Here is a 26,792-nt window from a genome sequence, read left to right as displayed (position 1 = left end):
AAATTGGCCACTAAACGTAACCTGAATAGGCCACTGAACAAAAAAAAAGTGTAATTAGGTCATTGAACACTCAAAAATGTGCAATTAGGCCACTGAATTCTCCAAACGTATGCAATTTTACCGGATAGCAGGTTACCTGCTTACGTGACAGCTTAGTTGGCATTTTAAATAATTTTTAATAATTAATATTAATAATAAATTTTAGAAAAAATTAAATAAAAAATAAAATAAAGTCGTTTTTATTTTTAAAAAAAAAAATTAATAAAAAGTTATTATTAAAATTAATTATTAAAAATTAATTAAAATTTATTAAAAATGCCAACTCAGCTGCCACGTAAGCAGATAACTTGCTAAAATTGAGGGTAACCTGCTATCAGGTTAAATTACACATTTTTTGAGTGTTCAGTGGTCTAATTGCATTTTTTTTTTTCGTTCAGTGGCCTAATTGCACTTTCAGGTTACGTTCAGTGGCCAATTTGAACCTTATTCCTTTTTTGTATTCTGGTTTAAAAATTGGTTTATTAACACTTTATTTTTTAAATTTAAGGTTGCTTTATAATTAGAACATGAGACCCGAGTCATTTTATTGAAAAAATCTTACCCCACATGTTAAAGGAATGAGATTGCCCCAAATTTTGTTAGGCTATAAAGGCATGGTGATCCAAAAAGATACAAAAGATAAAAGAAAATAAATTTGTCATGACAAAATCGTCAGCGCCCATCCGGCCATTGACCGACGGGGCCAAAACCTCTACCATAGCAGCGCGCCTCAACCCACCAACCCACACCATTTCTTATTTATCAAAGCGTTACATCTTATATTTCTTCTAACTTCCCCAGACTAGCAGATTCACAAACTCGCCACGACCGGCCGACGATGTGGCCCGCTGACCACCTCAGCCCATAGCGACCCCAGCGAGCTTGATGTGTCTCGTGGTGTGACGGCGACGCCCCGTCGGAAGGGGGCACCTCGCCATACCTCCATGCCTACTGCCCATGTCACCTTGCTTCCACGCCTGCCGCCATCAGCCAAGGCGTCACGCCCCACGACTAGGACACAGCGGGGTGACGCGCCCAGCCTGCCTCGCCCCGCGGTAATCATCAAGGCCCCAACCTGCGCACACCAAAGGTGAGGGGTGCTAAGCCCACCGGTCTGGGTGCCGTGGTGCTCTGCAGTGTTTAACAAGGAGGAAAATACTAAAGTTAAATGAAAAATATAGTATGGTTAATGAAAAATAGATGAATTTTTACGTTTTTTTTTTTTTTTTTGTTGAATTCATTTTCCGCTTCTTCTTCGCTCCTTCGCTTTTTCGTTTTTTTTTTTTCTCCGATGGCAAATATGACATATCTTGACCACCGGAAAATAATTTTTAGCTGTGGGTACAAAAATTCACAGCCGAAAACTTATTGATTTCCGACTTAGAAACCCATAGATATGATTTTCCAAGTCATAACCCAGTTTGGTTTCCGACTTGAAAATCCATAATATGATCTTCCAAGCCGGAAACCAAACCAGTGTTTTGGTATGGTTTCCGACTTGGGAAATCAATCCATTGTTATATATATATATATATATATATATATTAATTGTATGTTAAATATTTGAATATTATACCGTCATAGACCAGAACACTCTATGATATATTTTGTTTGTGAATTTTGTTTTTATATTATGCTCATTTTTTGCAAAATGAGCTAAATACAAAAAGATAATTTTCAGTTATACAATTAAATATCAAATTTTTTTTTTTTTTTTATAAAAAATAACTCATTTTCCAAAAGTAATTTTCAAACCCATCCTAAAATATCAAATTTGAAAAAAAAAAAATAAAATTTGCGGGCCGATAATAGAGAACAATGTTAAGTCTGTTAACGCACCTCGCAGGTTATTAGCATAACATGAGAGCTGGGAAGTTCGTTAACAAGGTAACCATGGCGCTAATGACCAATCCGTGCAAGATTGCATCGCCTTCAACATCCTTACTCTTCTCTCCATCGCATACTGCTAACGCGCGGCAGACGCCACCTCCTCCCCGCTCATTCGTAGCGGCGAGCGATGCCTCTGAAAATGCCAACCAGCTTGATGCAATTTTCCGGAAAAAGCACGCTCTCCGATCAAAGATTCGTAGAGAGCTAAAGAACATGAGCCTGATTCAAAGATCCGAAGAAGGTATTGTTAATTTTGTTATCATATCATCTTCAAGCAAATAATTTTCCTGCGTATAAAATTGCATTCGTTCTGTTTGTATAATTGTCTCTTTGGAAATTTGTTAGTCATGTGCTTCAATGCCAAATTGCTAACAGCATGAACGTGGAATCGTTGAACAGAAACGATTAATAGGCGTTTACATTTCGTGTGATATGTGGCCGTTATTTGTTATTTGTTTTCGTATCAGATAATTCAATACAGAATATTGTATTAGAAGCTCCGTGGTTCAAATCCAGTCAGAGTTTGTGTACGTATATAAGCTCAGCTGCTTTACGTGAGGTTGATACATCGACAATTTTGGCAGAAGTTCTACACCATGTCCCCAGCAATAGTATGTACTCTGTTCTGACATCTACTATTGTCAATGAATTTGATATTTTTTTGAGATATTGCATATAGAGCAATTCATTATAGCATTTGTTTGTTAAAGGAGCCATTATTGCTAAAGTTGGATCAACCCTGAAGAATGAACACTTTGTCTCATTAGTCACCTTATAACGGGGGATGAAAGTCATGAAACTAAGCTTTGGTGACAAGTTGTTCATATGAGCAAGTAATAATTAGGCCATCTATCTTAAAAGCTCAACTTAAGTGCATTTTGGGTACTTTCTTTTGTTTGGTTGATCAAAATGGTGATAGTTTTGTGATGATCCTAGATAGAATAGTTTGTAAAGTTTGCTTCATTTTGCTTTGTTGTGATCCTAAAAGGAATAGTTTGTAAAGTTTGCTTCATTTTGCCTTGTAATTAGCCTAGGAGAGTACTGAGGCTCATAATGTGGTCTGTTTTGGTATCTATATAGTTCTAGCTTTTATGCCATGTCTTTTCCATCTAGAACTCTATAGGTGTTATTACTATCATCTTTTCCATCTAGAACTCTATAGGTGTTATTACTATCAATCAGGTCCTCGACATTGGGAGTACTTTCAGTAAATTAGATTTCTGTGAATATATTGGTAGGCATATAGATACGCACATATAGTAGTGCACCACTGCACCTAGAAATATAGTGTTAAGTTTTGATCTCATATTGGTTGAACAGAGCAGGAAAAACCAAAGAGAGTATATGTCCCGCGTGTAGAGGATAGATTTAGCAACATGAGGATGCTGAATATTTCAAGTTTGGATGATCTTGTCAAGAGCTCAATGGATATTCTAGAACCAGCCCCAGTGGATTCTGATGGCAAAGAACGTGAGGATGGTATGCTTCCTATGCTTTATTATTGTTCATTCCTCCAATTTCCATTTGGTTTCATTGGCGCTTATTATTGATCTGAAGGATTTACTTGGTCTAGTTATGCAGGCTAGTGAGCCAGTGGACTTGTTCATTGTACCTGGTGATGTCCTTTGTCCTGTTAAACATGTTTCCTTTCCCTGGACAAAGTTTCCACTTCTGAGTTCTGATTGCTTGCTTACATCATTATTTTACTAGGGCTTGCATTTGACAGATCTGGAAGGAGGTTGGGACGCAGTGGTGGGTAGGTTTATTCGTCTTGGCTATAGCTGTTTTCTTCTAATTATTAGTTGTAACAGAAAAATAACTTTGTGTAGTTAATTATTGCTATCTTCATTTAAAAATTTTTCTTAGTGCCACAATTTTTTATATTGGATACAATATTGAAAAGCAAAGTTGCAGAATTTAAAGTGGTCCCTGTTTCAAAAAAATAAATAAAATACTATGTAAATTGATGTGAGATTCATTTTTTTAGCCCACCATTCTATTGAGGTTAGTCTCCTTCACTGCAGCCTGTCCTCCTCTTGATTCACACAGAATTGATTTGCTGTTGCATTGGAACACTGTTTCAAATATTATCATTTTGAAATCCCTTCATTCCCTACAATAGCTTCATTTATACGAGATGCTGATATTCTTTTGGATGCCATTCTGATTTCATGCTTTAATTTTGCAACCTTCCAAATTTGATGTGGCTTTTGCCTGAAGTTATTATGATCTGTTCCTAAGAAATTATGAAGAGCTTGTCAAGAGAAAGAACTGGAAGCAACCGCTACTTGGTAAACTCCCATTTTACAGTATTCTGCAATTCTGCATTCTCAACACTTCATTTGTCCATAAATACATTATTCCATGCTACCATGTTTATCAATACCTTTACAAGTTACATTACACAAATCCTAAGCTCTTGTAATCTCTCCTTTTATATTATATCACGCCAGTTTATACTCTCTGGTTTGCAGTTGCGCTTGCATATTCCATACAAGTGGTGGAAGAGGGAGCTATACCCATCACTCCTAATGATGTTCCAGTCGACGCACTTGTTTCTCCAGCAGGTTTTATTCCCATTAGCCCAATTGCCAAGAAACTACATGACTCCACTGTTGCTTTCTGAGAAACCAAATATCATGTTAATTTAGTTATCCTCAGTACTGCAAATGCTGGTGCTGCCTCCCCATTGTTAACCTGAACATACATGATGATGGTGGGATGAATTTCAACCTATAGTTAACTATGTAACTTGCCTTAGCTTTTAGCATTGCAGGCTATGGATGGTAACTAATTCACTTCACACCCAATGGTTCTCTTTTATATATCATTATTATAATATCTGTCAAAATTGAATTACTATTAGGTTTTATGCATGTGGGGTGTTGTTGGATTTAATGTATGTGAAGTACTGTCAAATTTTATGTATCTAGGGTGCTGTTGGATTTAATTTATGTAGGGTGTTGTCAGGTTTTATGTGTATGGGGTGAAAAAGGCAATGTCCTTGTCTTGGCCTTACATCCCAGCTAGACAGAACGGTGGAGAGGTAAATTATGTTAATTCAATGGCCTTTTAAATGGGATAATTAGTGTTAGATGCTTACAAGGAGCCCACCACACTAGGAGTTGTTCTCACATTGTGATGATCAAAACTCGAATCTATATTTTAGGGTGTAATCTGTCAGGACCCTGATTCAACAAAATTATAAAAGGGATAAATCATGATAACTTAACATTATTTTAAGCGAGATAATTAGTACATAATATCTATAAGAAACCCACCATATTAGGTATTGTTTTCATATTACTATTGTCAAAACTCAATTTTATGTCTTAGGTGCAATATGCTACCAAGTATCAATTGAGCTGAGTTGTGCATGAGGCTGAACATTTTTTATTTTTTTGAGTGCTATTGAGTCACAGTTATGTCGCTCGATCATAATGTCTATTCATGACCTATCCAGCAAGGCCCGACATTTATTCTTTGAGTCTGACATCACTCCTGCAACGTGGCATCTGCTGAATGGCCATCACCAAATCAACGTCAAACTCCACTACCTGAAATTTCAAGAAAATCCTATGGTTTTTTTTTTTTTAAAGACAAATCCTATGGTTTTGTTAGTTCAATTTGCATTAACAAATTTGGAATTTTTGGATTTGGATGCTTGCGAGAAGTCACGGAAGTGGTAATAACTGTTAGAATGGCATCCATTCCCACGCGCTATATCACGAGCGTGTTTCCACACGCCCAAATATCACCTCCGCCCCCATTTGCAAGGAAACAAAGTCCCAGCGGAGCTTTGAATATAAATCTAGGGAAATACTAATCTTAACGCGGTTTAAAAATATAGTTGAAGCTTGAAATAGTCATCTTAGTATAATCATATATATGTTAATGACGAAGTTCAATCGTTGAAAAGACAAATTTCTTATCATTTTCAACTTCATTTTCGATCACGAATATTGGAGCAACAATTCGAATATTCTGCCGGAGATTGTAATCACCGCAGCCGCGTATCCTCTTCCGTCCGGTGAGATTTGGACGATTTTTGGAGGAGATGGGCGGATGGAGGGGATCTAGATCGGGCAGCGACGGATCGCCGATAATGGAGCGTATCTCATCTTCTCGCACCGTGCAGCTCGGTAAGGTCCAGCCACAAGCTCCTGGTCATCGGACCGTGTTTTGCAATGATCGTGAAGCCAACGCCCTCGCCAAATTCAAGGTCAGAGTTTAGTTCTTCTGCCTAAGTAATTACTGTTTTTTATGAAAGATTCAATTCTACAGTACTTTTAAGTTAGTAAGTTTCAGTTTAGGGGATTGGAGATGGGATGGTGGAGAATGAGTTTAGGGATCAGTGATCGGTTTTAAGGCGATGCTTTGGTCTTCCAAGTTCGAAGGGTTTATCGAAGGTTTAAATTTGTGAGCAATGCATGGGGATGAAAGGGAAAAGGAAGTACTGGATAAGATGGGGATTTTTTTTTTTTGGTCGTACTGGCCAAGTTTTTAGCGGTTTAAGATGTTGTCTTCATCAATAACTTTTGTTGTGCCATTTGAACTCTTGTTACCATTTTTATTCAGTTTAGTTTTGCCAGTAAATTAGAAATCACCGTACTCTTATTTTGCTCATGAGAAATGGATGGAGCTTATTGGGACTCGTCTTTGGTTTGCATGCATCAATATTTCTAATTAATTCAGCGTTGGCATTGATTGGTACTGCTTAATTATGGGATGCTAAACTTACTTTTGGTTGCTCTTGAATTGGAATATTAAGATATGCTCCTACTTGAAACCAACTAACAAGCAGGGTTGAGTGCTGAATTACAGATGATGATGAGACCCTGTAAAGTAATTTTTTAGTGAAGTCTGAATGGCTGAGTTCACATATTTGCTTTGGTAGCTAATAGATTGAACAATGCTATATTTCTGTGCTTCTTGGGTAGTTAATTACAGACCTTGAGGCTTGGCAAGGGAATTAAAGGGATTTGCTAATTAATATTAGTTTAAATTTTAAAACTGGTGGTTTTTGTCAACCAATGAAAAGGATGGATCTTATTGAGCTGCAAGATGTACTTCACAGAATCTCCTCCACACCATGTCACTATCTATGGGTTACTATTCCCTCTCCAATCCTTTATTTGGTTATTTTAAGCATTTGGGTTTAGGTGGTGGCCTTGCCTAATACTAAATTTTGGCATACAAAGAAAAGGGGAAAAGGTTAGGGTCGTTATTGAAGGGTTAAAGCTTTTTGAAATCAAATGCTTGGTACTATCTTTAAGAAATCAGACATCAAATCAAAATCTTGTCTTGTCACATGCAAAAGAATATCTATGTAATTGTCTTTCATGTAAAAGTCAATGCTTCTTGTTTAACGAACTCCTTTCAGCCTTAATCCATTTGAGGACTACATAGATTCTCCATTCAACTCTTTTTAAGTGCTAAATGTGCAATGCAAATTTGACTACTCACGTTTCGCTTAACAGCTTCATCATCATTCTAATAAGTTTTAGCTCACCTCTCTCTATATGCTCTTCTCTTAACTACTACGTTGTCATTCTTTTTAATCAGTTCATGTGTAGATCTTTACTAAACATGTTAAACCATGGTATTTGAGTTTATTCCACTGAGAGTTTCCCTGGATACATCACTTTTCACTGTATGTTGGAGATTGTATTATCAAATAAAATGAAAGTGGAACTTCTCCATTTCAATGAATCAGATTTCAAGTATATGATTTTTATCATCATCTAACTTGAATGGCTTTAATAAAAAATAGAACTAAGTTTTTGGAAGTGCTTACACTTTAGCTCATTCATTACATCTGTGTTTATGATGTAGCAAACAGAGAATGACAAAGATAATGGAAATTTCATTTCTTAAAATAACTGCAATAGATACATGTGCTACACATTTACACCTGATCATTTATTTTTGTGTTGGTTGAGATTTCTTATCAGAAAAGGTTAAAAGAAGTATGTTTGAGAAGTTGTTAAGCTACACTTCATATTAGTGATAATGTGCTTATGCACAACTATACAAGTATGCAACAGTACTACGTCTGTTTTTTGGTTTAAGGTGAAGCCCTTCTGATGAGCAGAGAAATGATCTTCTTTTTTCTTCTAGGCAAACTCCGTATCGACTACAAAGTACGATGTGTTTACCTTCTTACCAAAAGGTTTATTTGAACAGGTAATATTTTCCTCTATATTATAAAGAAAATATAAATTGTGTATCATGTTGAATTATAATGAACGTTCTGCATTACTTGTTGAAATAAGTATTCAGTATTACTTATAAAAAAAAGTACTCTATTTATATATTTTCAGGTTGGATAATACACATTGTTACAGTTTGTTTTGGAATAAACATGATTGCTGCTAACTTGCTAACTTATATTCTTCAACCTGTATTTCTGTTCACTTTTATCTTATTTTTGGTTCTGTATTTTGTTTATGCTGACAGTTCAGGCGGGTGGCTAACCTCTACTTCCTTATGATATCAATTCTGTCATGCACTCCAATCAGGTATGTTTCTTCAGCTGGATAAAACCTTAAAAAATATGCCCAATTGAACATAAGGATAAAGTGAAAAGAAGAAAGTTAATCTTTGCATCAGTTTATTGAGATTTTTTTGTATCTATAAATTTTTGTTTTGGTGCAGTCCTGTGAGTCCGATAACAAACGTGGTTCCTTTGAGTTTGGTGCTTCTTGTTTCTCTTATAAAAGAGGCATGGGAAGACTGGGTATGTGCCACTAGCTAAATATGCCATTATTTTTATGAATGATCATTTGCTGTGAGAGTATTTCTGTGACAGATCATTAACTTGAGTCTTGCATAACTTAAACTCTGCAGTCTATTTTAATGTGCTAGAACTACTGCTTATATTTTCTCTTCAAAATTGTGCACAGAAACGTTTCCAGAATGACATGTCAATTAATAATACTCCTGTAGACATCTTTCAAGATCAGAAATGGATGAGTGTTCCTTGGAAGAAGCTTCAGGTTGGGGACATTGTGAGAGTAAGTAGACCGCTAATAATTACTTCCCTCTTTAATTTTTAATATTTATGGGCTAATTTTGTTACCATTTTCTTAGTCATATCAGTAGATTTTCCTCTTTCCGTGTCTTCTTGGCATACATAATAAACTATTGCATTGTCTTCTCTTGCAATTTCCATTGTTTTAGTAAGAAAGAAAAATTCTAAATTTGCACACTTTACCAACAATTCAAGAACTTCAATTTATTAGACTTTTGCTCATTGCCATGTCATAATGCCGAACTGTTATCAGTAGGTGGGCCTGTTTTTTATTTTTATTTTTATTTTTATTTTATTTTTATTTTTATTTTTTATTTTTTAAAGCAAGATTTGTGTCTAGAATTTTCAGGAACATAAAGTGTTTTTTGTTTTTGACTTCAGAACACATCATAAAGACAGTCTACTTATTACCCTCTAAATATTGGTGATTAGTTTTAAAAGTCTAGTGACTGTAGTCATGTTTTGTAGTTATAGACTTATAGTGTTAGATGCTTGACAATTCACTGTAGTATGAGTAATTAATGGTTGCTATTGTAACAGGTTAAACAAGATGAATTTTTTCCTGCAGACATAGCATTTCTTGCCAGCACAAATCCTGATGGGGTTTGCTACGTTGAGGTAGGACTTGGCTTTTCCTTGGGTGTTCTTCTGTATTCTGAGAATTGAGTACTTGTAGCTGGTCAGGAAATGGAGTGAATATTCTTTTAAAAAAAATTAATGGGATAGAATTATATATATATTTTTAATGTTTCATCTGTCTCTGTGTTGCCCCCTCCCTTCCTCCTATAACTCTCTTGAAATTATGCTGCAGACAGCTAACTTAGATGGTGAAACCAATTTAAAGATCAGAAAAGCATTGGAAAAAACTTGGGACTATCTTACTCCTGAGAAGATCACTGAATTTCAAGGTTTTGACCTTTCTGATGCTTCACTCATTACCTCGTATTCATGCGTGTTTATTAGAATTCATGTCATTCTTATGCCTGAGTAAGAAATATGAATTCCAACTTTTTTGAGTCAAGCTGATGTCTGAGCCTGGATTATGGTTGCTCATTTATACTATATTGATCTGCCTTCTGTTAAACATTGATCAAAACATTGGCTGGTTGTTTAATTATGAGTTATAATGGTAATGGATCAAAGTCTGAGCACATTTTAGTTGTCAGGCATTGTAGGTGGAAATTGGTGTTTAGAGTTTAGTTGTTGAATTCTTGGATGGGGAGATGATTTCATGAAGTCATGAGATGAGGATGCATTTTGGTAGGAGTATATCTTTACTTGGGTTTCTGTGAATTGCAGGTGAGATACAATGTGAGGAGCCGAATAACTCTTTGTACACATTTACTGGCAATCTGATAATCCAACAACAGACCCTGCCACTCAGCCCTAATCAACTTCTTCTGAGGGTACATGTTTTCTGCATTTTTTTTGTTAGCTAGCTTGTATATGAGCCTATATTATTGCTTTAAAATAATGAAAATTATCCTGGTGAGTTATTGAAGAGGAGAGAAAGTATTAAACACATAATTCATTTGAAATAGAAATGCTGTCCAGCATGTGTTTCACAAGGGGAGAGAATTGGTTTTATACTCTTCTCCACTGTCAGTTAATAGCTATTTTATTTACAGTTTTATTTTTCTACAAATTTTCTAATAGGTTTTATTGTTTTTATATGGACAACTGATCATCATGTATCTATTGAAGCTCACTTTACATTTTTGCAGGGTTGCAGTTTGAGAAACACTGAATACCTTGTTGGAATCGTCATTTTTACTGGCCATGAAACAAAGGTACTGATTACTCTATAGTTTTTAGCTCTATCTCTCTGCCTGTGATTCACATAGACTACAGTATTTCTTCTTCAAAAATATTTTGAGAAATTAGGGCATAATGGGCCCAATGACCCCAGGTGGTTTAACACATCATATATGGAACATGACAGATTTCTTTTGTGAATTCCTAACTTCCATGCCAATTTTGTTTCCTTTTATGAAGCTTTATTTGGTTATATTTTGTCTTTCTTTGTGATGTGCCCCTTCTTTGAATTATCATACATTTTGGTATTAATCACTTGTTGTCAATACTCATTTTATTGCAGGTTATGATGAATGCTATGAAAATTCCCTCTAAAAGAAGCACCTTAGAGAAGAAGCTTGACAAACTTATTCTCACTCTTTTTAGTGTTCTCTTCTGCATGTGTCTCTTGGGAGCCATAGGAAGGTCTGGATACTTGCCACTATAATCTCCATTTCACTATGCTTTACACCACATAACTTTCTCTTGTACTTATAATGGTACCTTGTCGATGATTTTTTTTTTTTTTTTCTTTATGTTTCTTGAAATTGTCGCAGTGGGGTGTTCATAGATCGGAAGTATTATTACTTGCGATTTGAGAGTGGCAAGAATGCAGATGTACAATTCAATCCTAACAATAGGTTTGCGGTAATGATCAAAACTTGCCTGAAATAATTCTCTAGATACTCCTGTTTCTCATGCTTGCTTAAAATGAATGATTCTGGTTGGTATGCACTCATGCAGGTTGCTGCTTTGACTATGTTCACCTTAATTACTTTGTATTCACCGATTATTCCCATCTCTTTGTACGTTTCCGTCGAGGTAGATCTCACAAACTTTTCTACCTTTTATTCTCTGCATACTTTTGGTTTATAGAATATTACCTATACTTTGTTTTTCAGATGATTAAGTTCATTCAATCCACTCAATTCATCAACAATGACTTGTGCATGTACCACACTGAGAGTAACACTCCTGCTCAAGCAAGGACATCCAATTTGAATGAGGAACTTGGGCAGGTAATGCCTTAGATTTTAGGGGCACATGAGTATGCTATTTATTTTACTAAAACTGTAATCCTCTTTTTAATATGATCTTTATTCTATTTGCACAACCAGAAAACATGCGTATATTTGGTTTAATGTTCTAAGGCTGTTCAAGAACGAATCGTGAATAATTGATTTCAAATTCTCTTTGATAGGTAGAGTACATATTTTCTGACAAAACTGGGACTCTTACTCGAAACTTAATGGAGTTCTTTAAGTGTTCAATTGGAGGAGAGATTTATGGCACTGGTGTCACTGAAATAGAAATTGGCATAGCACAGAGAAATGGGTCTACGGTGCAGGTGAGCTTCAGCAATTGGAAAAAGATAATATACTTATTTCTTGCTGTTGTATCAAATTGTCTCAAAATTTTGACAGGTTCAGAAATCACCCAATACTGCCAAAGAAAAAGGTTTCAACTTTGATGATGGTCGGCTAATGCGTGGTGCTTGGAGGAATGAATCTAATCCTGATGCATGCAAGGTGAGAACAACTGCACCCGAGGGTGGGGGTGGGGGTGGGGTTGTTGGATTAAGTTGTGTGACCACAAGAGAGATGTTGCACAATGTTCTTGCAAGTAGACTTTGGTTTCCCTGTGTTATAATCTAAGATTAGGCTAGGGTAAATCAATTGGGCTATATAATGGACATGTGCCAAACCACACTAAAAGACTGAATCCAATCAATTAGCTTGTCTAAACCATGACCTTACTCTTAACATTCCCGTCAAGTGGACCGAACAAGCGGGCTTGGGATTGGACCCTCCCCCTGAAACAAAAGTTTGGATGCCACCAATACCACAGGTAGACAATCTGGTGAACACAAAGTGCAAAGTGGACCGAACAAGGCTCTGATACCATGTTATAATCTAAGATTAGGCTAGGGTCACTCAATTAGGCTATAATGGACATGGGCCAAACCACACTAAAAGATGAATCCAACAATTAGTTAGTCTAACCCATGGCCTTACTCCTAACAACCCTGAAAAGATAAATGCAGTGGACATAACAAGGAAACTGTATGTGATTGGCCACCAACATTATAGCATAGGAGTTCATCCAGATAAGAGATAAACATGATAAATGTTGGTAGATGCAACTGATATTGCAGTTTAATCTTCTAATAGATAATTCTAATAGATAATTGGAATCTTGGTCAATGGTTTCGTAAAATAGAGCAATTGATCAACTAACATTAGAATGCAAGAACACAATGTGAAGAGATTTGTAAAGGCATGGATATTGTATAATCCTCAACCTTTCAGTTTTCTATATCAAATGTGCTATAACCATGGTCTTCATGCAACTTTGATGTAAGCCACTATTGCTACTTTACAGTTACTGTTCTCCTTTATAAGGGTTCCTCTTACATTGAGGCTCTTCACCTTCTATGAAAGGCCATTAGTAGCCTAGAATTTTCCCAAGTTCTCCTCTTTTCCAAGATGTTACTCCTATCCTATAACTTCCCATTCACTATGCTTACACTGATCTATCAAAAGCAGTGTTATCTAAAATCCACCATTACCAGGAATTGGGTCGTTTTCACCAAGGTTAATGCTGAATACATCCTTTATGAGTGAAGAAGTAAAGGTCCCTCCTATAGGAAACTTTTGGAGCCAGAGTGATACTCTTTACAATTAGCTGACTTCCACATCTGCAAATGCAACTAACAGTTTATTGAGCTGGTTTGTCAGGACTTTTTGGGTATTTCATACAGTCATATACCCTCAAGGGTAAACATTTCATAGTTTTTATCATGCAAATATAGGCATTTCTTAGCTTTTATTGGATGTGTAGTAAACCCTCACAAGTATTCATACTTACTATTCTGTTGTTCGTGATGTGATCTTGTTAATGAAAACCCCATGGCTCTTTGTGCAGGAATTCTTCAGATGCCTTGCAATATGTCACACTGTACTCCCAGAAGGAGAGGACTCCCCTGAAAAAATTCGATATCAAGCAGCATCACCTGATGAGTCTGCTTTGGTAGTAGCAGCAAAGAACTTTGGTTTCTTCTTTTACAAGTGCGATTCTTTAGAATTTCATGCATATACTTTTATTTCATTCTTTGGAGATTCCTTGTCATAATCCTTTGATAGGAGGCGGAATATTTTTATTTGAAGAAAAAAAAAACAAGATTCAAATTCAGTACTAGAATGGTAGTTGCTTGAATAGTATGCTTTGCTATTGTTAGAAAACTACCGTGCAGATTTCCTTATTCAAATGCTTTCTCTTCTATTGTTTTACTACTTTCTTAACACATGATGGCCCTTTGCCGCTTGCCAGTTTAAAAGTTAGCCTGCTTTTCATTAGTGTATAATGGACTGCTTACATGATGAAAGCTAAGCATGAATATATATATATATATATATATATATATATATAGAGAGAGAGAGAGAGAGAGAGAGAGAGAGAGAGACACACACACACACACACACACGTGAATAGATTCGTACACTGAAAGTGAGATTCCAGTTCCTGCTTCTCTCTCTCTCTATTTTCAGATCTGGTGGAGTTAGGTTAGAAGAACATTTTCTTTCAGCATCTGTGGATATATTCTGTAATACTTGTGGTAGTTGAGCTACTCTGCTTTTATGAGAGTTTTGCTTATGAAAGTTAATTATCATATTATAATTGGTAAAAGGGGTTACTAAATGTTTTACACAGGCGTACACCTACTATGATATATGTGCGTGAGTCACATGTTGAAAAGATGGGAATGGTTCAAGATGTTCCATATGAGATCCTGAATGTGCTTGAATTCAATAGGTGACTTTTAAACTTGTCTTTGGAGTTTACTTGCACATTTAATAAGACTTGAGGGTGACATTACCTTTTGTTTTGCATTTAGTACAAGGAAGCGCCAGTCTGTTATATGTCGGTACCCTGATGGCAGGCTTGTACTGTACTGTAAGGTAATAGCTTCGTGAGGATAGTAGCATGAGAAACTTATGGGGTTGAAATAAATGATATATTAAACCTTTTTTTTATCACAGGGTGCCGATACTGTAATTTATGAAAGGTTGGTCGGTGGAGACCATGATATGAAGAGAAGAACCAGGGAGCACTTGGAGCAGTTTGGAGCATCTGGATTGCGCACACTATGCTTGGCTTATAGAGACTTAAACCCTGGTGTATATGAAAATTGGAATGAGAAATTCATTCAAGCAAAATCGTCTCTGCGAGATCGTGAGAAGAAATTGGATGAGGTGCACAACCAGTGTGAATGTTCCCTTATTTTTATTTTTTCAAGATTAACATGGTTTTTATTTTAATCTATATCACAATATGATTATTGCAGCTTAGGCTACTCATTCTTTTATCATTATGTACCTTACCATTATTTATTTATTTATTTATTTTCCATATTGGAATATTCTGCATTAGGTGGCCTCCACTCTAGAAGGATAGGGACTGAACGCTTCACCTTTAAGTTTAGGAGGTCTCTCTTTGACCACTTGAACCAATGGTCACTGGCATAAGAAGAGGTCACACTTGGTGGCTTTTAACTGATCAGAATTATTTCCTATTCTGTACATATATTGTTTTAGATAAGCCATAACTTGTACATGAAGCTTGTAACATATTCTAAACTAGCTACCCGTGTGTTGCATGTTGCATTTTGCTTCCAGGTATAGAAATTTTTACAAGTTACCTAATCTTGCTGATCTTATTCAGGTGGCAGAACTCGTTGAAAAGGATCTAGTTTTGATTGGATGCACTGCTATTGAAGATAAGCTCCAGGAAGGAGTGCCTACATGCATAGAGACACTTTCAAGGGCTGGAATCAAGATTTGGGTGCTTACTGGGGACAAAATGGAAACAGCAATAAATATAGCTTATGGTTTGTATTTGTGTGAGATATTTTAATTTTAATCTGTTTATATTCAGAAATCTATGCCAGCATCTTATGCTGTTTCTGTTTTGATGCTAAAGCATGCAGGTTGATCAATAATGACATGAAGCAATTTATTATCAGTTCAGAAACTGATGCAATCAGAGAAGTGGAAGATAAAGTGAGCAATTTTCTTTGATTTACCTGTCAGAATTATAGCAACATGTCTTAAGTTAACATTCTTTACTCTACTCATTTAAGGGTGACCAAGTGGAGATTGCTCGTTTTATGAAAGAGACAGTAAAAAATGATCTTAGAAAGTGTTACGAGGAAGCGCTACAGTGTCTTCATTCTGAAGCTAGACCGAAGTTAGCACTTGTTATAGATGGAAAGTGTTTGATGTATGCATTAGACCCTAGTTTGCGTGTAATGCTGTTGAACTTGAGCTTGAATTGTAGTGCAGTGGTTTGCTGCCGAGTTTCTCCTTTACAGAAAGCACAGGTGAGTTCTTTAGCTGGCTATTGCTACTTAGTTTTAGCGTGAATAGTTCTGAAGTCTCTCTTCCTTTTCTGTGGTTGGATATGTTATCAGATTGGCGAAATATACTACTAAGGTTCCATTTGTACATATAAAGACGAATATTTTCCTTCTTGCAGGTGACTAGCTTGGTTAGGAAGGGAGCTAAGAGAATAACTCTTAGCATCGGTGATGGTGCTAATGATGTTAGCATGATTCAAGCTGCTCATGTTGGTGTTGGAATAAGTGGGCAGGAAGGGATGCAAGCAGTGATGGCTAGTGATTTTGCAATTGCTCAGTTTCGCTTTCTCACAGATTTGCTCCTTGTCCATGGACGGTGGTCATATATGAGAATCTGCAAGGTTTACCATCATACCTGTCCTCAATTTACCCCATTGCTAATATTTCTGTTTGGAAATTCATATCCTTGAGGAAATTCTGGATGCAGGTCGTGACATATTTCTTCTACAAAAATTTGACATTTACTCTGACTCAGTTTTGGTTTACCTTTCGTACTGGATTCTCTGGTCAAAGATTCTATGATGATTGGTTCCAGTCTCTTTACAATGTTATCTTTACAGCCCTTCCCGTGATTGTTCTTGGGCTTTTTGAAAAGGTACCTTTGAATCCATTTGACAGATGGCACCGCCACTACTGTCATTTCCGCTTCCCTAGTGCATGATTTAAGCTTTTTCTATCATTGCAGGATGTCAGTGCAACGCTCTCCAAGAAATATCCCGAGTTATACAAGGAAGGCATAAGAAACACATACTTTAAATGGCGGGTTATAGCTGTCTGGGCTTTCTTTGCAATTTATCAGTCACTAGTGTTGTATTATTTTGTAACTGCTTCTACTACTAAAGGCATGAATTCAGCCGGCAAGATGCTTGGCCTTTGGGATGTCAGTACGATGGCCTTCACCTGTGTTGTAGTTACTGTCAATTTGCGACTTCTTATGATGTGCAACACAATTACCAAGTGGCATCAAATTAGTGTCGGTGGAAGCATTTTGTTGTGGTTCATATTCATCTTTATTTACTCTGGCGTTGTATTGCCAAAAGATCAGGTGCGTTTTCTTACAGTCATGATTAACCTTTTTTATATTTGAAGTTACCGGTGTTAACTTATTCCCTGTTCTTGTGATCAAACAGAAGAACATCTATTTTGTCATCTATGTCTTGATGAGCACGCTTTATTTCTATATCGCACTGCTTCTTGTGCCTGTCGCTGCACTCTTTGGTGACTTCTTATACCAGGGGTAAGATTTCGGGACTAGAAAACGTGCCTTGCCCCACGACGTTCTACTTTCAAATTTCAAGTCGGTTTTCATTGATTAGTTCTTTCACGAGTGTCATTCATTACATTTTCAGGGCTCAGAGATGGTTCTTCCCATATGACTATCAGATCGTTCAGGAAGTTCACATGCACGAGGTCGACAGCACGAGGGTAGGACTATTAGAGATCACGAACGAGCTCACACCCGAAGAGGAAAGGAGTTTCGCCATGATGAACCTCCCAGGACAGAAATCAAAGCACACTGGTTTCGCCTTCGACTCACCAGGCTACGAGTCATTTTTCGCATCCCAGGCGGGTGTCTTCGCCCCCCATAAAGCATGGGATGTTGCTCGGAGAGCAAGCATGAGAACGCGTGCCAAGACACCTCGGAAAAATTGACTTCAGATGTAAAAACCCATTCTATATTCCCCCTTTCTTGTAACATACACATATAAAAAGCGTTACGGGTATACGTATATACATATGTATATACGTATATCCTATATATCAGCCTTTTAATATGTTACAAAGTATAATGTAGGCTTGATTCTTTTAAATGTCTTCCTGGCTTCCCCTTTTTGTTTTTCTGTTAGCTACATTGGGGTTAGCAATGGAGATTGTACATCATTTAGGGAAGGTGACACGGTATGCCATCACGGCATGTACTTGTCTAGACTAGAAGTAGTTTTCTTAATTTTACGTAGTCGGAACCTTATGGACAAACAGATTTTGTATGATTTTAGTGGGTGATATATATACGAGTTTTCCCAAAGATCGGACACAACATTATGGACAGATTCTGTATTCTTTCGGTGAGTGATAGACAAAAGACAATTTTGGTTATTTAATAGCATGGCCATCTGATTCATCTCTAGTGAACTTTTGTTATATTATGATGCAATAGTGGGGTAAATTATAGTATTATACCATGGACTATGGTTTACCTTGCATTGTGAACCCTGGTCAAAAAATAACCTTCAGATTTTATATTTATAGTTGACAGTTCTGTACACGTAGTTATCATATTATGTATCAGCAATTATCAAGTCAGTCAGATTCTGTATCTATAGTTGACACATTCTGTATCTGCAATTAATAGTTTCTGTACTTGTAGTTATCATATTATGTGTCAGCAATTATCAAGTTATTTGTTTACATTTACAAAAACTGTTTAAATGTAGGTGTTATTACATTTACAGACACAGACAAACTGAAGGTATAAAATTTTTGTATCAAAGTTCACAATGCAATATGAACTCTGGTCCATGGTACAACAATTGCAATAGTGGTGTGAGTTTTATGAAAAGTTTGAAACTAATTTGAATTCAACTAATGTTGTTGCGATCACTATTCGAGAATGTGTATTGGATAAATTATCAACACACTATGGTAATCTCACTTGGTCATCTCGTTTTAGGCAACAAGTGGTGTGCTTTGAATGTATTAAACATTTAAGTTCATAAATATGTACCTTAACCTTCTAGGTAGTTACATTGAGATTTGATTAATTTAAAGTCAAAGTCAATTTAATTGTATTATTTATTTAATTTTAATTTAAAAATTGAAAGTTCTAAAAGATCTCAATTGTAAACTTAATTAAAAATTTAAAAGTACCAGTAGCAATTATAGTTTTCGAAACTTATCTTCAACCTCTTAATTATAGAATTTATAAAGGAAAACAAAAAAAAAAAAAAAACAAAAACAAAAACAAAAACCCCACTTATCTCTTGTATAGCAATAAAAATAATTTTTTATTTTTATTTTTTTTTACAAAAGAGAATAAAAGCAATTTATATTTAAGAATAAAAGCACTCCAAAAAAGCTGCAGCACTGAGACAAGCCCTTTAATGCTCTTATTCAGAACTAGCAAGAATTGCAGTGTGCTGTTTATTCATGTTCTTTCAAATCCACCTCCAGTCTGCATATGTAACCAATCAGGTGATGTGCTGCTACCATATTCCCTTGTAGCTTGCGAACCGAACGCCAAGCCAGATGTATCGAAGATTTGCGGGGGAAACTGAGGAGATAACGACTCATTACAAGTTATTCAACCGACAAAATGTTAGAAGTAAATCGATTAACAGCACACAATGGGTTGAAAACGGGTAGATATTTAACCACAAATGGTGTATGGTATGCAGTGCTTACATCTTTTGATGGTAATCCTTCAATCCCGGGGGGTATTCTTGAATTCACTGCCTCGAGCTTCATTGATAGAAACTGGAAATGAAACAAACCGTGAACTCCTTAGCAAAACCAGGTCACGTAAGAATTGCAGTTAGTGTGCACTATACTAGAGAGAGAAGAGAGAGAGAGAGAGGAGCAAACCTCGACTTGGTGTTGTAATGATTGGACATAATTAATTATCTCATCAAGGACCGACGCTTTGCCAATAACCTGACACCAGACAAAACACCCTTAAAACCGTTGGTTTCAAGTAAATTAATGGTTTAAAACTACAAAGATTCTCAACTTGTACTTTGTTCTGAAACGGTGATTAGTTTGGATTTTTACGGTTAGAAGGACACCCTAGGATATATGATGCGAGTATGCATCTGGTCTTTCATAATTCAGGTTTCTCTATTCCATTATTTGATGGATGAAAAAGTAGAAACTATGGTGACAAGACATAACAGGCATCTCAAGTCCAATACAAAAACTTTTGCTAGACATATTCAGGATACTTCGACTTCTGAGTTCTGACACATAGTAGGTCCACCCAATACTAGTTCTACTATCATTGAAGGTAGTTCTCAGGAGAAGTGACAATTTCCGGACATTCTGTGAATAGTTCCACTGACAAAATCAGGACAAACGAAAAGAATAGACGAAGAAGTAAAACCGGCTAGGCTGAACACTTGATCTGATGAATAGACTAATTATTACGGAGTAATTTTTAACTAAGGAAATAAAGTGAAATGCAAATACTGCACCTTGTTGCAGCCAGGGACTAAATTTTGTAGAATTTTCATCCTCTCGCTTATTTTCTCTCTCCTAGCCTGCGCATCAAAAGATTCAAAAGGGTCCAATTAGCAAAGATTGAAGAAATTCTAATCACCATCACCAAATATAAACAGATTCTATGAAGGTGGATGCAATCAGAAATTAATCAAGATTACTCTTTCTGCTAGGCTGTGACTATCAGTTGCTTGTCCCCTCCTAGCTCTAACATGAATGTAATCTTTAGGCGGTTCCGCTGCCTTTGCAGCTTGTTCTGCTTGCTTTCCAGAAGCTCCTTCCCCATCAGCTTTGGACCGAGGAATCTTGTTCTGTCCACCGGTCTTTAACCGTTTACTGTCATCTTCACTCTGCTAAAAGTCACAAAATCCCAATAATAAATATATTCAGTTCTTCAATATGCTGCAATAAATCGGTAATAAAGGCTAATCAATCTAAGTGCTAAAACTAGCTTAATTTTGTCTAGCTCGGACATGCAACTCAATTGGTTCCTGGTGGTAGATTATGGAGCAAACACAAGATCGAGCCCGGTAGAGAGTTACACCTAACGTAGTGGATTCCTTGTGGGTACCAATAAGTACTCCCACATAATGGGCTGTTGAGTCACCGCTATTTACTCCTCTACTATCCTGTCAGGGCGAGATAATTTCGAAGGATACCAGACAAGTACTCCCACATAATGGGTCACTGAGTCACCGCTATTTACTCCTCTACTATCCTGTAAGGGTGAGATAATTTCGAAGGATACCAGACAAGTACTCCCACGTAATGGGTCACTGAGTCACCGCTATTTACTCCTCCTACTATCCAGTCAGGGCAAGATAATTTCGAAGGATACCAGACAAGTACTCTCACATAATGAACAGCTGAGTCACTGCTATTTACTACTCTACTATCTTATCATATCAGGCGAGATAATTTTGCCTTTTATGGAGAAGCTTAATTTTGTCTAGGTTTCAAGTATTACAGATGAAAGGCTATCTTTGGACTAAATTACTGAGCACAATTCTGATTAACTAACTGTTCAACAACATTCTCAACCAAAACAGAGTGAGAAAAACGGCATTAATTGTGCGCAAAGCTTATGCAGATAAATCGAATTGGAAAGAGTACCAAGCCGTTGCCGCTAGTCGAGGCTCCCGCTCCTCCCTTAGCAGATTCATCCTCCTCCTTGCGCTTCCGTCCTCCGCCGTCGCCGCCGCTCTGACTCACTCTCCGGTCGATAACCATGGGATCACTCATCGCATTCACATCCTCCTCCGCCGGCGCCAACGCATACGGCGACGTCGCTCCTCCGGTACTGATCGGAAACGGCCAGATCTCCGCCATATTAAACTGCGCGTTGCTGGAACCAGGGTAAGCTCCTCCGTCATTCAACATCGGATCCGTCTCGCTCCGGAACTTATAAACCACGCCGCAACGGCTATGAATCAACTGGAATTCGTTCAAACAGGAAGCGAAGATATAGGGAGGGAAAAAACATATGCAATTATGCAGTGCTCAGTGTGATCTACTTGAAGAATGGAGATTACTGCGCCGCCCACTGTCGTACACTGGAGAGTGGAGACCACCACCGCTAACACCATTCACTGTAGAGAGAGAGAGAAGTTGAAAAGAAGAGACTTTGAATAAGGTTCTTCAGCTGGGTCCACTTCCAGCGCTTCCTTTCTTATCATTTATCCCTATCATTCATTATTTCTTATCCCGGCCGGTACGTGTTTACTCATTGTTTAATAGACAGTATTTAAAAAAAGATATTAAGATTTAAAATTCGACATTGTATTTAATTTTTGCTTAATCATTAAATACTGTAATTTAAACTCTCTCACATATTCTATCAAATTTAGCCCACTTAGAAGTGTAAACGAGTCAAGTCGAGTCGAATTCGAGCTCAAACCAACTCAAAAATTAAAACTCGAGCTCGAAGCTGACCAAGCTTGAGCTGAGCTGCTCGACTATATATATATATATAGCTCGCGAGCAACAAGCTTAAAACATTTGAGCTCGAACTCGAGCTGAGCTTTGACCAAGCGACTTGCGAGCTGCTCGGCTCATTTGCACCCCTAGTCGCACTAGGGCGTGGGAGCCAATTGCTTTGAGAAGAAGATATTTGTTATTCTATTTACCTCATTCACCACTAAGGCACTAATCTCTATGACAGAACAGTGACAACTCTAAAATTTTATTTTGAACTTATTATTTGTTATTACCGAACAAAAATGATCATAATTCAGTTCAAATATTATTTGTTAAAGGTGATCAGAGTATAGTCTAAACCATTATTATTGTTTAGAGTATCGTGTCTTATACAAGTATGTGATATTAAAAAGTTTTGAACTATATTTTTGTAATGTTTTATAATAATAATTAAATTTTTAAATTATAAAATAAAATTGATACACTGAAGGTTTATTTTAATATATTAAAAGATAATTGTAATGTATTTATTGATTCATATTTAGTGTATTATTTAAAATGAATTTTAGTACATTATAAATTACTCCGTAATTTTTAGTACATTAAAAAATAAATATTTATTAATAACCCACCCTATAATGTAGTGGTCCACTGCATAATTTGGCCCTAGATGGTACCTCAATCTCTGGACAAATGATTCGAATGATCTGAGCCAAATAGTACTCTATAATAATTTAGATCTTGAATCCAACATATTTAAAATTATATATATATATATATATATATATATATATATATATATATATATATATATATATATATTCACATGAAACTAGTTCCGTGAGAACGTATAAACTAATCTCATACATCCATCTAAGATGATCAAGGGTTATAAATTAATGAAAAAAATTAAAAGAAAATGTGGTGCTATTGTTGTAATTATGACGGTACATTTATGGTTGCTTACTTGCTTTATTGTGAATCCGCAAATAACTAATAATGTACATACGTGGGTGCGCTATTATATATATTGAGTGTACTGTTAGAGTGTTAGTTATTCGCCGATCCATTATCAAGTGTTTTTAAATAGATCGTCATAATTATAAAAATTTCACCGCATTTTTCATTAAATTTCAATTATTAATCATTCTAGATTGACATATGAGATTTGTTGGGACGTTCTCACAAGACTATTAATTTACACTTGATCCCACCTCTAATATAATTTAACATGATTTATTAGTGAAAATAAGATATTTATATTAAGGTTTTACCAAAATGTGATTGCCTAATGATTGTTAGAATGAGTTTAATAGTGGAAAGTGATAGTTTAAGTTGTGACTTGTGAGAAGTAATGAGTAGCTTTCAGTGGATATGCCAAATCAGGGTGACAATGAGAGGACGATTGGGTGGTCCACCAATTTTAAGGCCTTGTTTGGGAAAGTTTACCTAACAACTAGGTACATATCCACATCAATATTTTTCACTTTTCTTTATAAAACATAGTTGGCTAAGGCTCTCCCAAGAATCTACACCTATAATAAAAGTTAATATATTATAATTTTAAAAAAAAAATTCTTAGCAGATATTTTGGATTCCAATAGGATTGACACCATGTAGTGTATACGTAAAGTTATTATCCATTATTGAGTATATATGATCCAATAAAGTTTGGTATATATATTCAGTCATGTTTAAGTAGGTTATTAATCACTTATAGTATATGAATTGTTTAGTTTTTTATAAGATGAATCGCTTCTAATCATTCAACAATCTTAATGTCATTTGAATCCAATCTCCTAGTTAGTTGTTAGCTCTAATATTAATTTTTTATCTTGTGGTCTATTGACACGAATTGAAGTGATTCTCCTAAATGGGAGGTTATGAGTTTGATCCTTAGTGGGGGCAGTATTAACTCTTTGTACTTCAGTAGATTGAGAAAGTAGTTGACTCTTTGTACTTCAATAGGTTGAGAAAGTAGTTGACTCTTTATACTTCAGTAGGTTGAGGAAGTAGTTATGAACATATACTACATTGTAACAGTTTCAGTACTATAAAAAAAAAAAAACCTATTTGGTTCAACTTCCTCTTAACTTATACCTCAAGGCAATAGATATTTGTTAGTTGTCATATCCATGTATTTAGTTATCATTATTAGGTTCTTTAGCTATGTATAAATATCTATTTCCCTCTTTGTAATTTTTTTTTAAAGATGATGAATTTTCATTGTACTCAATATGCATATAGAATTTGAGTCATTTCGTTCTTTATAGGATGAATCACCTCTAATCATTCAACATTCTTGATGTCATTTGAGTTCAAGTTCCTAGTTATCATGATCACTAAGGGGATGTTTGGTTCATGGAAAATGTTTTCCAAACTTAAAGTAGAAGAAAATGTTGTTTTCTTGTGTTTCGTTCATGGAATTCATTTTCCAATGGAAAATGAATTTCTTAAATTTGAGGAAAACAAAATCCTTGGTTGGACCAAGGATTTTGTTTTCCATGAAAGATGGGAAGAAAAATTGAGATGAAATACCTATTTTACCCTTGCTTTCTTTTTTAATTATATTACTCTTATTAATTCGTAGGGGCATATAGGTCTTTATACTCATTATTCCTTACAATTCCAAATCTAACCAAACAATAGAATTAGTATTCCCAGTAATTCTTTTTCCACCAACCAAACAATGAAATTCATCTTCCTAGTAATTGTTTTTCCATAGAATTCCAATTCCACTTCCCTTAAAATATTTTCCAAACCAAACGAGCCCTAAAAGATAAAATAGGCAATTATCAATTATCATTGGTCCTAGGCAAATTGTTTCAACGTTTCCTTCACTTCTACTCCTAATACCAAATGCTAGATTTAAATAATCTATCAATACTGAATAATAATTTACGAGAAACCAAACCCCGTAGTAACGGATGCGGAAGTACTGTTGATCTCCAGCCATAGTTGACAATGCGAAAGTTGTGTTGATCCCCAGCCATAGTTGACAATGTGGAAGTTGTGTTGATCCCCAGCCATAGTTGACAATGACAATGCAGAAGTAGTGTTGATCCCAGTTGACAATGCGGAAGTAAGCCATAGTTGACAATGCAAAAGTAGTGTTGATCTCCAGCTATAGTTGATATCTTGTTGTGTTGCCTCTTGAACGGTAAATCGTTAGCCCTATTTTGTCCCATAGCTCAGAACCAGAGCAGTTGAGTATAGTAATTGAATGTGCAATATAATGAATATATGTACCCCATCAATCTAGGTTTATATTAGACACAGAGTTTTGTTGAATAACAACTTCTAGTTATTCAGTTCAACCAAACTACTTAGTAAGTCTAATCAACTGGTACCACTTAGTTAAGACCCTAATGTATAATATATAATATATAATATAAAACAATAAATAGTTATTAGTTGGCATATCCATGTATTTAGGTTGTATTTAATTATTATAATTGTTATATTCTCTAACTTTGTATAAGTATATTATCTTTGTATTATTTTATGACACGTTTGATTCGCGGAATAAGCCTGGAATGGCATAGCATTCCTAGTAATATGCTTATTCTTTTGTTTGGTAAAAGTTTCTATTCCTAGGAAGTAAAAATAATGTTCCTGAGAATGACTTATTCCCCTAGAGGGAGGGGGAATAGCTATTATTTGGGTCCTCCATACATACATATAAGCAATAATTCGTTGGAGATGAAAAATAAATAAAATACTTATTTTTTAAAGATAAAAATGTCCATCTAAAATAAAAGGGAGAAAACTGTCACTTTTAACATAACTTATGGGATAAACATGAATACATGAATAACCCGGCCAAGATAAAAAAATCTAAACACATAATAAGTGTCAATACAAGTTATGTCCTTGATTTTTGTCCTTTTTTTATATGCTAATAAATATATACATTTTGCTTTAATTGTTGTACATTCATTTGCATTGGACAAAATCACCCTTACACCGTTATAACACCGTTAGTTTTTAATATATCTACTAATCTTACCATACACCTACATCTATCATATCTTTTTCCTATTTTTAATTATCATTTTATTAAAATTATCATATAACAATTAATTTAATTATAAATTATATTTTAATTAAATATTTATATGAATGCTAAATTATATATGTGTATCATATATATATATATATATATATATATATATATATATATGTGTGTGTGTGTGTGTGTGTGTGTGTGTGTGTGTGTGTGTGTGTGTGTGTGTGTGTGTGTCATATATATATATATATATATATATATATATATATGTATATATATATATATGTATGTATGTATGTATGTATGTATATTATTTGTGTATCCATATCAATATATTATATATGTGAGTGTTAGCTTAGTATTATTTGTAAATTATTATTATATAAAAATATAATTTATTTTTTTTTGTTTTGATCACTATATTATTCAAATATAGATAATTCAAAAGTATCATCACTTTAAGAAATTACAACATAATTTTA

At 35.5% G+C, this 26,792-nt stretch overlaps 3 protein-coding genes across 5 annotated transcripts; 2 read left to right on the top strand and 1 right to left on the bottom strand.

Annotated features, from left to right (window-relative positions):
• The first annotated feature begins 1,828 nt into the window (after window positions 1-1,828).
• Window positions 1,829-4,788, top strand: LOC109166233 (5-formyltetrahydrofolate cyclo-ligase, mitochondrial-like). Its single transcript, XM_019315148.1, has 7 exons — window positions 1,829-2,170; window positions 2,397-2,540; window positions 3,250-3,408; window positions 3,503-3,544; window positions 3,640-3,685; window positions 4,150-4,220; window positions 4,404-4,788. Exons 1-7 carry the CDS (start codon window positions 1,900-1,902, stop codon window positions 4,553-4,555), a joined length of 885 nt encoding a protein of 294 aa, XP_019170693.1. The 5' UTR covers window positions 1,829-1,899; the 3' UTR covers window positions 4,556-4,788.
• Window positions 4,789-5,756: 968 nt separating this feature from the next.
• On the top strand, window positions 5,757-18,293 carry LOC109166230 (phospholipid-transporting ATPase 3-like). Of its 2 annotated transcripts, XM_019315140.1 has the most exons (27): window positions 5,757-6,151; window positions 8,050-8,115; window positions 8,389-8,450; window positions 8,587-8,668; window positions 8,835-8,945; window positions 9,503-9,580; window positions 9,774-9,870; window positions 10,262-10,368; window positions 10,687-10,752; window positions 11,061-11,182; window positions 11,314-11,404; window positions 11,501-11,578; window positions 11,659-11,775; window positions 11,958-12,104; window positions 12,181-12,285; window positions 13,682-13,824; window positions 14,468-14,569; window positions 14,652-14,715; window positions 14,797-15,009; window positions 15,479-15,644; window positions 15,737-15,816; window positions 15,897-16,136; window positions 16,292-16,513; window positions 16,600-16,767; window positions 16,858-17,217; window positions 17,303-17,409; window positions 17,522-18,293. In XM_019315140.1, exons 1-27 carry the CDS (start codon window positions 5,987-5,989, stop codon window positions 17,823-17,825), a joined length of 3,663 nt encoding a protein of 1,220 aa, XP_019170685.1. In that variant the 5' UTR covers window positions 5,757-5,986; the 3' UTR covers window positions 17,826-18,293. The 2 variants fall into 2 exon arrangements, with proteins under 2 accessions (XP_019170685.1, XP_019170686.1); XM_019315141.1 differs by lacking the exon at window positions 8,587-8,668 and having other exon boundaries at window positions 5,758-6,151.
• An 833-nt stretch (window positions 18,294-19,126) lies between these two features.
• Window positions 19,127-22,036, bottom strand: LOC109166067 (transcription factor BPE-like). 2 transcript variants are annotated; one of them, XM_019314957.1, is made up of 6 exons: window positions 21,498-22,036; window positions 20,546-20,734; window positions 20,360-20,425; window positions 19,755-19,823; window positions 19,575-19,646; window positions 19,127-19,443 (listed from the first exon to the last, which is right to left on the bottom strand). In XM_019314957.1, the coding sequence occupies exons 1-6, from the start codon at window positions 21,762-21,764 to the stop codon at window positions 19,318-19,320; spliced, it is 789 nt and encodes a 262-aa protein (XP_019170502.1). In that variant the 5' UTR covers window positions 21,765-22,036; the 3' UTR covers window positions 19,127-19,317. The 2 variants fall into 2 exon arrangements, with proteins under 2 accessions (XP_019170502.1, XP_019170501.1); XM_019314956.1 differs by having other exon boundaries at window positions 20,546-20,737; window positions 21,498-22,035.
• Window positions 22,037-26,792: the final 4,756 nt, after the last annotated feature.

This window comes from Ipomoea nil, unplaced genomic scaffold (assembly GCF_001879475.1).
Source record: "Ipomoea nil cultivar Tokyo-kokei standard unplaced genomic scaffold, Asagao_1.1 scaffold3087, whole genome shotgun sequence".
Classification (NCBI taxonomy): Eukaryota; Viridiplantae; Streptophyta; class Magnoliopsida; order Solanales; family Convolvulaceae; genus Ipomoea; species Ipomoea nil.
Note: the sequence above shows the minus strand (reverse complement) of the source record. Positions and strands in the feature narration are given on the sequence as shown.

Excerpts from the sequence above, each read along its gene's own strand:
- LOC109166233 (XM_019315148.1), top strand. The coding sequence starts at position 1,900 with ATGAGAGCTGGGAAGTTCGTTAACAAGGTAACCATGGCGCTAATGACC. Across the intron at positions 2,541-3,249 it reads ACACCATGTCCCCAGCAATA|AGCAGGAAAAACCAAAGAGA; the intron begins GTATGTACTCTG and ends TTGGTTGAACAG. Across the intron at positions 3,409-3,502 it reads TGGCAAAGAACGTGAGGATG|TTATGCAGGCTAGTGAGCCA; the intron begins GTATGCTTCCTA and ends TACTTGGTCTAG.
- LOC109166230 (XM_019315140.1), top strand. The coding sequence starts at position 5,987 with ATGGGCGGATGGAGGGGATCTAGATCGGGCAGCGACGGATCGCCGATA. Across the intron at positions 11,183-11,313 it reads CTCTTGGGAGCCATAGGAAG|TGGGGTGTTCATAGATCGGA; the intron begins GTCTGGATACTT and ends AAATTGTCGCAG. Across the intron at positions 14,716-14,796 it reads GGCTTGTACTGTACTGTAAG|GGTGCCGATACTGTAATTTA; the intron begins GTAATAGCTTCG and ends TTTTTATCACAG.
- LOC109166067 (XM_019314956.1), bottom strand. The coding sequence starts at position 21,764 with ATGTTGAATGACGGAGGAGCTTACCCTGGTTCCAGCAACGCGCAGTTT. Across the intron at positions 19,824-20,359 it reads TAGTCCCTGGCTGCAACAAG|GTTATTGGCAAAGCGTCGGT; the intron begins GTGCAGTATTTG and ends GTCTGGTGTCAG. Across the intron at positions 19,647-19,754 it reads CATTACAACACCAAGTCGAG|TTTCTATCAATGAAGCTCGA; the intron begins GTTTGCTCCTCT and ends TTTCATTTCCAG.